The sequence below is a fragment of the Oncorhynchus gorbuscha genome, linkage group LG23, assembly GCF_021184085.1.
Source record: "Oncorhynchus gorbuscha isolate QuinsamMale2020 ecotype Even-year linkage group LG23, OgorEven_v1.0, whole genome shotgun sequence".
Classification (NCBI taxonomy): Eukaryota; Metazoa; Chordata; class Actinopteri; order Salmoniformes; family Salmonidae; genus Oncorhynchus; species Oncorhynchus gorbuscha.
The window spans coordinates 66,373,171-66,384,043 of record NC_060195.1 but is presented as its reverse complement, the minus strand read 5'-3'; the positions used below and the strand labels follow the sequence as shown (position 1 = coordinate 66,384,043).

The 10,873-nt window shown below is 39.0% G+C and overlaps 1 protein-coding gene across 1 annotated transcript; it reads left to right on the top strand.

Annotated features, from left to right (window-relative positions):
* The first annotated feature begins 433 nt into the window (after positions 1 to 433).
* On the top strand, positions 434 to 10,479 carry LOC124011377 (insulin-like growth factor-binding protein 5). Its single transcript, XM_046324693.1, has 4 exons — positions 434 to 1,310; positions 6,874 to 7,091; positions 7,203 to 7,322; positions 8,454 to 10,479. Exons 1-4 carry the CDS (start codon positions 977 to 979, stop codon positions 8,589 to 8,591), a joined length of 810 nt encoding a protein of 269 aa, XP_046180649.1. The 5' UTR covers positions 434 to 976; the 3' UTR covers positions 8,592 to 10,479.
* The last annotated feature ends 394 nt before the right edge of the window (positions 10,480 to 10,873 follow it).

Genomic DNA, 10,873 nt, shown 5'->3' with positions numbered 1-10,873 from the left:
TTCACCTTTATTTAACCAGGTAGGCTAGTTGAGAACAAGTTCTCATTTGCAACCGCGACCTGGCCAAGATAACGTTTGTAACATAGACACAGTCTAGTCCACTGGTCCTAAAATCAGTCCATACAACTCAACACTCACTAGTGTTACTTTATTCATTAAAAAAAACACCTCCCCACCTGATTACAAAAAAACACCAGAAAAAACACCATAATAGTGTATTTCAAAGAGAAATTGTAGCCTACAAATAGATAGGCGTATTTATTCCCTGTCAATGTCCATGATTGATGCAGGGGTCATCCAGCACTTGCAGATCCTCCCCAAAACATTGTGGTCCCAGTCAGTTGGTTTTATTTATTTGCCCTCAGCATCGCCTTGTACCCAGCGGTAGAAGTCAGGGACTTGCCAGGACCCGCCCTGTACAATCAACAGCACCGCACGGAGTTGACAAGTGCGCCCTCCCCCATCAACGTCGTTTGACATATAGCCATCGTTACAGGAATCGCCTCCGGCAGTTTTTAAAAAGGCAAACTCAAAGCCACATATTATACTGTATGTGTAGAAACGTGCGGGGAGGACAGCCTACCGAGATTGGTTCTTCTACAAGACAATCCCTGCTTTTTTTCTTCTTCATTTGGAGACAATCGATGTGCATGCGTAAAACGACAATTGAAAGCCCAAAAGGAGAAGACTCGGGTTATTACTCGGTGGACAATCTAAACTCGAATATAATTGGACATTTTACACAATAAAGACAACGCAGACACTTCGCCCGGGTGAAGAGTGGAACCTTAGCATCTGATACAGTGATTGAGGGACTTTTACGCACTCAGGCAGTGGCCACCTGTGGATGGTGACTCTTTCAAGGACTTTTGCCCCAAAACCCCAATGATCGAAAGCATTGCAAGCGTTCCATGCAGAACACATAGTAGTTGATTATAGTTGTTTTATGTTTGTAATCGTTTTAATTTGAAACAATATGCTGGTTAGTTTTTCACTCCTGGCAACGCTTCTCCTAAGCGAGTCTGGTTGTTTGGGCTCGTTCGTACCGTGCGAACCGTGTGACCAGAAGGTTATGTCGATGTGTCCGCCAGTGCCGGTGGGATGCCAGCTGGTGAAGGAGCCTGGCTGTGGTTGCTGCCTGACTTGCGCGCTCCCGGAGGGACAGTCGTGCGGGGTGTACACGGGGACATGCACGCACGGGCTCCGATGTCTGCCGAAGAGCGGGGAGGAGAAACCGCTGCACGCGCTCCTCCACGGGAGAGGAGTGTGCGCCAACGAGAAAATGTACAAGCCGCTGCATCAAGGCAGGGGTAAATATGAGTCTTCATTTACTGATTTACATAGTGTATTCCAAATCCACCACATGTATTGCCAAGATTGTTTGATTGATAACACACAGCTGAGAGCTGAAAATCAGGGGTTTTCAAGGGCATCATCTTGGCATGAGTGACCTAGTGCCTGGTACATGAAACAAGGTGAAGAAGATTACAAACATTTTAGAGCCTCCTGAGCTCTTTAGAGGGCCATTTGAAGGACAGTCACTGTGTCTGAATGCAGAATGTTAGCTGAGCGTGCCTCTCTGACTGCCAGCTTCCTGCTGGGTAAGATTTACCACCTCATTTCCTGCAGGGTGTGAGAATTTAGAGAGGACAGAGGGCAAGGGGGAGGAAAGAGAGAAAGAGATGAAGACAGAGCAAGACAGACAGAGAGAGAGAGAGAGAGAGAGAGAGAGAGAGAGAGAGAGAGAGAGAGAGAGAGAGAGAGAGAGAGAGAGAGAGAGAGAGAGAGAGAGAGAGAGGGTAAAGAGATAGACAGAGAGACAAAAGAGAGAGAGAGAGAGAGAGAGAGAGAGAGAGAGAGAGAGAGAGAGAGAGAGAGAGAGAGAGAGAGAGGTAGATAGATAGATGAAGACTGAGAGAGAGAGAGAGAGAGAGAGAGAGAGAGAGAGAGAGAGAGAGAGAGAGAGAGAGAGAGAGAGAGAGGTAGATAGATGAAGACTGAGTGAGAGAGAGAGAGAGAGAGAGAGAGAGAGAGAGAGAGAGAGAGAGAGAGAGAGAGAGAGAGAGAGAGAGAGAGAGAGAGAGAGGTAGATAGATGAAGACTGAGTGAGAGAGAGAGAGAGAGAGAGAGAGAGAGAGAGAGAGAGAGAGAGAGAGAGAGAGAGAGAGAGAGAGAGAGAGAGAGAGAGAGAGAGAGAGAGAGAGAGAGAGAGAGAGAGAGAGAGAGAGAGAGGTAGATAGATGAAGACTGAGAGAGAGAGAGAGAGAGAGAGAGAGAGAGAGAGAGAGAGAGAGAAGGGGGGGGGTCAAGAGGCATACAGAGAGATAGACAGATACAGAGGGAGAGAGATCGACAGAGGAAGTGGAAGGTAGAAAGAGAGAGGAAGGGTATAAGGAGTCTTTTGGTTACAACTAAATCTGTGGCATTTCAAGAGCATCACATTCGCCCAGATCAGGAAATACGTCATAACCCACTGAATCCCTCAATCAGCAGCACTGGCAAGATTAGAGAGGGCCAGATTAGGAAGTGAGGACATGAATGGGTTTTGACTGGGCTATGCTGCCTACGCGCCAGCCTCGGGAGAGAAATAGTGTCAGTGGAACCGGTGGACAGAAGAGGGAATTCTCTTTTCTGAGAATAATCTTGGAAGTGTGCCGGGAGCGATGATGTCACAAGATATATTCTCAACCTAATGGATCCCCATTAGCTACTGCACATGCAGCAGCTACTCTTACTTGAGTCCAAATGAAACATACAAGTACATGACAAAGTAAAGAACAGTAATAGACAAGAACAACAGAAGATATTACATTCAAATAAAAAAAATAAAAAAGATTTAATCATATTTAACTCATAACTCTTATATAATATATAACTACTCTATCTCTTATATAATATAAAACTCTTATAAATCATATATTTTATGCAACTCTTACAACTATCATACAACTCTCATATATTATATAACTCTTGTAACTCTTATATATTATATAACTCTTATAACTTATATAATACATAACTCTTAAATAATATAGAACTCTTATAACTCTTATATATTATATAATTTTGATAACTCTTATATAATATATAACTCTTATAACTATTACATAATATATAACTCTTATAACTCTGATATAAAATATATAACTCTTATATAATATATAACTCTTATAACCCTTGTATATTATATAACTCTTATGTAATATATAGCTCATATAACTCTTATATAATATATAACTCGTATAACTCTTATATATTATATAACTCTTATAACTCTCATAAAATAAAATAAAAAGTTATATCATATTTAACTCATAACTCTTATATAATATATAACTAGTCTATCTCTTATATAATATAAAACCCTTATAAATCTTATATTTTATGTAACTCTTACAACTATCATACAACTCTCATATATTATATAACTCTTGTAACTCTTATATATTATATAACTCTTATAACTTATATAATACATAACTCTTATAACTCTCATATAAATATAACTCGTATATATTATACAACTCTTATAACTCTCATAAAATAAAATAAAAAGTTATATCATATTTAACTCATAACTCTTATATAATATATAACTACTCTATCCCTTATATAATATAAAACCCTTATAAATCTTATATTTTATGTAACTCTTACAACTATATTATATTATATTTTATATTATTATATAGCTCTTATATATTATATAGCTATTATATAACATAGATCTCTTATAAATCTTATATAATATATAACTCTTATTTAATATGTAACTCTTATAACTCTTATATATTATATAACTCGTATAACTCTCATATAAATATAACTCGTATATATTATACAACTCTTATAACTCTCATAAAATAAAATAAAAAGTTATATAATATTTAACTCATAACTCTTATATAATATATAACTACTCTATCCCTTGTATAATATAAAACCCTTATAAATCTTATATTTTATGTAACTCTTACAACTATATTATATTATATTTTATATTATTATATAGCTCTTATATATTATATAGCTCTTATATAACATATAACTCTTATAAATCTTATATAATATATAACTCTTATATAATATGTAACTCTTATAACTCTTATATATTATATAACTCGTATAACTCTTATATAATATATAACTCTTATAACTCTTACGTAATATATAACTCTTATATAATATAAAACCCTTATAAATCTTATATGTTATGTAACTCTTACAACTATCATACAACTCTCATATATTATATAACTCTTGTAACTCTTATATATTATATAACTCTTATAACTTATATAATACATAACTCTTATATAATATAGAACTCTTATAACTCTTATATATTATATAACTCTTATTTTATTTGTATTTTTTAATTATGAATTTAATGTAATATCTTCTGTTATAGGAAAGACACCAAGCAACAACACAAATACACACTAGTCATATATACATATTGTTAAATACAGTACAGTTAAATCTTATATATTATATAGCTCTTATATAACATATAACTCTTATAAATCTTATATAATATATAACTCTTATATAATATGTAACTCTTATAACTCTTATATATTATATAACTCGTATAACTCTTATATAATATATAACTCTTATATAATATATAACTCTTATAACTCTTACGTAATATATAACTCTTATACCTCTTATATAATATGTAACTCTTATAACTCTTATGTAATATACTACTTTTATAACTCTTATATAATATTTATCTCTTATCACTCTTATATAATATATAACTCATAACTCTTCTATAATATGTAACTGTTATAACTCTTATGTATTATATAACTAATAACTTTGTTGTAATGAAACATTCCTTATGCTTATACATCTGTCACTGCTGCTTTAGTCAGTGTTAATATCTTTATGGCAGATGAAGTGGGTTGCTGAAATATGCATGTAGAGATGTGGACATTTGGATTTGGCAAGACCCAGGGATTCTTGGCAGTTTTATAGGAGCTGTTCGCATTTGACATTCACAGCCAAGGGGTAGAGAGAGAGGAGAAAGGAAGATAGGGGAGGAGAATGAGAGAGAGTGAGAGAGAGAGAGAGAGAGAGAGAGAGAGAGAGAGAGAGAGAGAAGAATGCTGTATGTTCATTGGATGACCCAGTTTAAAAGTCATGCCTTCCATTGCATGTGCCAAGCATTGACTTGAGAGGTCTGTTGCATTGTCATGATAGACCACACCACTCTCTTGGCCCTAATCCAGCTATGTCACAGTTTACATTTAGCTCCCTCTTAGCTCCAGCTACAAGCCAGGGACTCTGCAAAAGGAAATCTCCACCTCGCATGCAACAACTCCAGTACAAATCTTGTATACATACAGTATTAAGTACTACTTAAGTAGTTTTTTGGGGCATTTGTACTTTACTTTACTATTGCTATTTTTGACTACTTTTACCTTTACTTCACTACATTCCTTAAGAAAAGAATGTCATTTTCACTCGATACCTTTTCCTTGACACCCAAAGGAAGTCGTTACATTTTGAATGCTTAGCAGGACAGGAAAATAGTCCAATTCACGCACTTATCAAGCGAACATCCCTGGTCATCCCTACTGCCTCTGATCTGGAGGACTCACTAAACAGAGAACATCCCTGGTCATCCCTACTGCCTCTGATCTGGAGGACTCACTAAACAGAGAACATCCCTGGTCATCCCTACTGCCTCTGATCTGGAGGACTCACTAAACAGAGAACATCCCTGGTCATCCCTACTGCCTCTGATCTGGAGGACTCACTAAACAGAGAACATCCCTGGTCATCCCTACTGCCTCTGATCTGGAGGACTCACTAAACAGAGAACATCCCTGGTCATCCCTACTGCCTCTGATCTGGAGGACTCACTAAACAGAGAACATCCCTGGTCATCCCTACTGCCTCTGATCTGGAGGACTCACTAAACAGAGAACATCCCTGGTCATCCCTACTGCCTCTGATCTGGAGGACTCACTAAACAGAGAACAACTCTGGTCATCCCTACTGCCTCTGATCTGGAGGACTCACTAAACAGAGAACATCCCTGGTCATCCCTACTGCCTCTGATCTGGAGGACTCACTAAACAGAGAACATCCCTGGTCATCCCTACTGCCTCTGATCTGGTAGACTCACTAAACACAAATACTTTGTTTGTAAATGATGTCTTAGTGTTGGTGTGTGACCCCGGCATTCCGTAAATACATATATTTTTTTTAAATGGTGAAATCTACTTTGCTTAATATAAGACATTTGAAATTATTTATAATTTTATTTTTGATACTTAAGTATATTTGAAACCAAATACTTTTAGATTTTTACTCAAGGAGCATTTTACTGGGTCACTTTTACTTAAGTCATTTTCTATGAAGGTATCTTTACTTTTACAACTGTATGACAGTTGGGTACTTTTTCCTCCAATGGGTGGGGCAAAGAGAGAAGAGGATCAGATTAAGAGAATGGAGAAATGCTTGTAAATGGACGGTGGCGAATAACTACCTTAACCACTGACTGACCATGTGAGAAGTAGGCACACATTGTATGAGTCAGCTGGAAATGTCTTGATTGGGAAAACCTCAAGGTCTCCCTCCAGTGTTAGGAGAGGCTCTGTCTAAACACGCTGCCTCTCCAACTCTTTTCATTCATCTGCACCGATGTGGGAGACCTTGACAGTATCCCACCCTTCCTACTTCCTCCTCTTCCTCTTCATATTCCTCCTCCTACTCTTCCTCGCCCTCCTCCCCCTCCCCCTCATCTTCCTCCTCTTTTTCTTCCTCCCCTTCACCACTCCTCCTCTGCTTCCTCCTCCTCCTGCTCCTCTTCCTCACCACATCATCATCCTCTCTGACTCTCTGTCTTCCCAGACGGTTATTCTCCAGAGGAAGCTATGTTAGCAGAGGTTCCAGAGTCCCTGCTGCCCCAGGCCAAGGTGCCTCTGTACGGGGGCAGAGACCACATCAGCAGCCGCAAGGCTCAGGCCATGAGACAGGCTAAAGACCGCAAGAGACAGCAGGCCAAGCTCCACTCTGTCAGCAGCCTTGACTACTCAACCCTCGCCCTGGACAAACTGCAGCCTGAGTTTGTAAGTTGAACATATATACAGTGTATACGCAGACAAACATGCAGACACACCCACAAACACACGCACACACACAGCATTCTTGCCCTAAATTATGACCCTGTATGTGTGTAGGGACCCTGCAGGAGAAAGCTGGACGGGATCATTCAGAGGATGAAAAACACATCTAGAGTCCTAGCTCTGTCCCTATACCTTCCAAACTGTGACAAGAAGGGATTCTTCAAGCACAAGCAGGTACCCATGGACTATTCTATCCTATACTATTGTATCCTATTCTATTCTATCATATTCTATTCATTTGATCCTATTCTATCTTATTCCATTCTATTATTACATACTATTATATCCTATCCTATTCTATCCTGTTCTCTTCTATCCTATTGTCAATGGTGAGCGTACTGGGAGCGGAGTCAGGTGCAGGAGAGCAGAGAGTTGTGAACAGGCGCACACTTTATTTAGGCAGGAGAAACCAACAGATGGACACTGCATCGAAGCCTCCAGCCAATTGGCAAAAGTGCAAAATGCGCAAACAGTCACAATAATTATGTTCAAACAAATGAACATACCTCGTGAAAATAAAACACGGAATAAACGCATACCAGTATAGTGCATCAAAATAGACACGTAACACAAAACAATCTCACACAAAGACATGAGGGGGAACAGAGGAATCAATACATGTAGTGTGATTGGGGAATGAAAACCAGGTGTGCAGGGAACAAGACAAAACAAATGGATAAATGAAAAATGGAGCGGCGATGGCTAGAAAGCCGGTGACATCGACTGCCGAACGCTGCCTGAACAAGGAGAGGAGCCGTGGATGTTGTGACACCTATTCTATCATATTCTATTCTATTCTATTGTATCAGATTCTTTCCTGTTCTATTCTATCCAATTCTATTCTATTGTATCCGATTCTATCCTATTGTCACGACCGTCTAATGAATTAACGGACCAAGGCACAGCGTATGTAGAGTTCCACATTTTTATGAAATGAAACTCACAAAACCAATAAAGAGCAACGAAACGTGCCGTTCTGTAGAGCTCACAGGCATCAACATAAAAACAAGATACCACAAAGCACAATGGGGAAATGGCTGCCTAAATATGATCCCCAATCAGAGACAATGATAAACAGCTGCCTCTGACTGGGAACCATACCAGGCCAACATAGATATAAACACACTAGATCACCCACCCTAGTCACACCCCAACCTAACCAAAATAGAGAATAAAAAGGCTCTCCATCGTCAGGGCGTGACACATATTCTATTCTATCCTTTTCTATTATATCCTATTCTATCCTATTCTATTTCATTTAATTGTATTGCATCTTATTCCCTGCTATTTCCTCTCCTCCTGCAGTGTAAACCATCACGTGGGAGGAAGCGGGGGATCTGTTGGTGTGTGGACCGTTTTGGCGTGCAGCTCCCTGGCACGGACTACAGTGGAGTGGACATCCAGTGCAAAGACCCGGAGAGCAACAGCAACAAAAACGAATGAGAGATGGCCAATTTGGTCACCTGACATGAGCCAAGGCCCGCCTCCCTTTACCCCTACTCCTGCAAATCACATGTACATGCAAAATATGCAAAGGCCAATCAAATCAGGAAAGCAGAGCACAGATACAGTACATACACATGGTTTTAAACTATACATCTACCTATAATGAGATGACCTATAACCTCCCTTTGAAGCACATATAACAATGTTCTCTGATTTAAATTATATTAGATTCTGTTTAAACAAAATTTTAAGGCTAAAGAGTAAAGCCAATCTTTTTCACCTATGTTGTTATCGTGATGTTGACAGGAAGTCTTTACTGGGGAGCACAGTAATCTGGGGTCGTATTTAAACGTAACTCTGTTCCCTTGGTCCAAATGTTTGTCCCTTCAGAGCACTTCCCCTACAAGAGAACCTCAGTGACTGAAAGTACTTTATTGTCTGAGTTTGGGTCTATGTCCTTACATGTCTTTCTGAGTGCGATGAGATGAGCTTTTTTCAGTCCTGCTTTTCTTCCACTTTGTCTCCCAGATTGTTCTGAGTTGAGGGTCTTAAGAACTAGTAACTGCTCGTATACAGTAGGTTGTTACAGAGTAGTTACAGTAGCTATCTTAATAAACCCATCAACTGCTACTTCTGATGGGTTGTGTCTCAATATAGTTTCATAGGGGTGACTGTATGAAATGACTGTGTGTGTGTGTGTGTGTGTGTGTGCCTCCTATACTTTCTCCTTTAGTAGTCTGTATTGTGCCTTACCTTCCGTGAATTATATTTAAAAAAGATCACCTCAAAAACACATCATGACAGTCATTTGCTTGTTTTGTCGTTTATAAACGACAGCCAAGAAAGTACAGGTGCTTTGAAAAGTCCAACACAGGCTCAAATCTCATGCAAATGCTGCACAGCGTTTCTATTGACTTCTCGTAGCTTCCTGTCTGACCATGAGACAGTCTTCTGCCTAGGACTCTACTGTATGACCCCTGGAAAGGTGTGGCTCTTTGGGTTTCTATGGAAATCTCAGTGCCTTCTCTCTCTCTCTCTCTCTCTCTCTCTCTCTCTCTCTCTCTCTCTCTCTCTCTCTCTCTCTCTCTCTCTCTCTCTCTCTCTCTCTCATGACTTTGAATCCAGATTTACATCCAGATTTATCAGGCCTTGTCGTTGAACGAGGACATTTTAGCAGTATGTGGATGTGGAGATTGGTTGCCCGAGACCCATGAGTTGACGAGTGTGAAGATATAAGTCTCCACGATATAAGGCCGTGATGATACTTCTTGATCCTACGTCCCGTTTGTGAACATGATGTTAAATCAGACGTCAACTGATTTTATTGAAGCTCAAAACATTTGCCAGATATTTTGTTGACATTCCTTGAAATAGACATCCCTTTTTTCAGGGTATGGTAACATGCCGATAGCTTTGACAGGGGCTGTGTGTACAGCCTATGCCTGCCACTAGAATGCATAGGAGACTTGGAAAGGTTTCTCAACTCAGTCTTAAGCTTGCTTGTATGAAAGACCATGAAATCTCAAACATTCCATATTCGTGATAAAAAAAACATGTAGCAAACTAATAGGTAACAGTTTACTTAAAGCCAAACGGTACAATGCTTCTTTGCTGAAATGTTTTAACAGGCTGAAATGAGCTGTTTAGTCAGGGTCCATCAGAGACGATGGTAAGACGTTATAACAGGGTCATACATGCTTATGACAATTCTTACAATGAAATAATGCAATAGCTGTTGGCTTTAAGTGAAGTGTTACTAACAAATCCATGTGAATATTACAAATATGTCATATTTATTCACTGTGTAATTGATATACTTTAACCTTGTCTTTTTTGTAACGACAAAGCATTTATTTAAATAAAGTTATGTATTGATGTATGGGAAGGTTTGTTCTGTCTTTTGTTTGCTCTATGCTGTGGAAGTAGGGTTGCAAAATTCCGGTAACTTTCCTCCAATGAGGATTTCTGGCAAACCTGCCAATTTTGGGGAAAGTTACCGGAATTTTGCAAGGCTATTTGTAAGCCTTAATGCAAGTTCCCTATACACCTGCTGCTGGCTTCAATTGTCTACCAGAAGATCCAGTTACCATAGCTACCATACCACATAAAGAAACGTAGAAGAATTTCCATACATACAAAGCAGTGTCTGCCAACTGCCATGAAACACCTGAACATAGGCAATCATGTGGGTTTAGTTGTGAACTGGGTTGTACCATGAAACACCTGAACATAGGCAATCATGTGGGTTTAGCTTTGAACTGGGTTGTACCATGAAACAC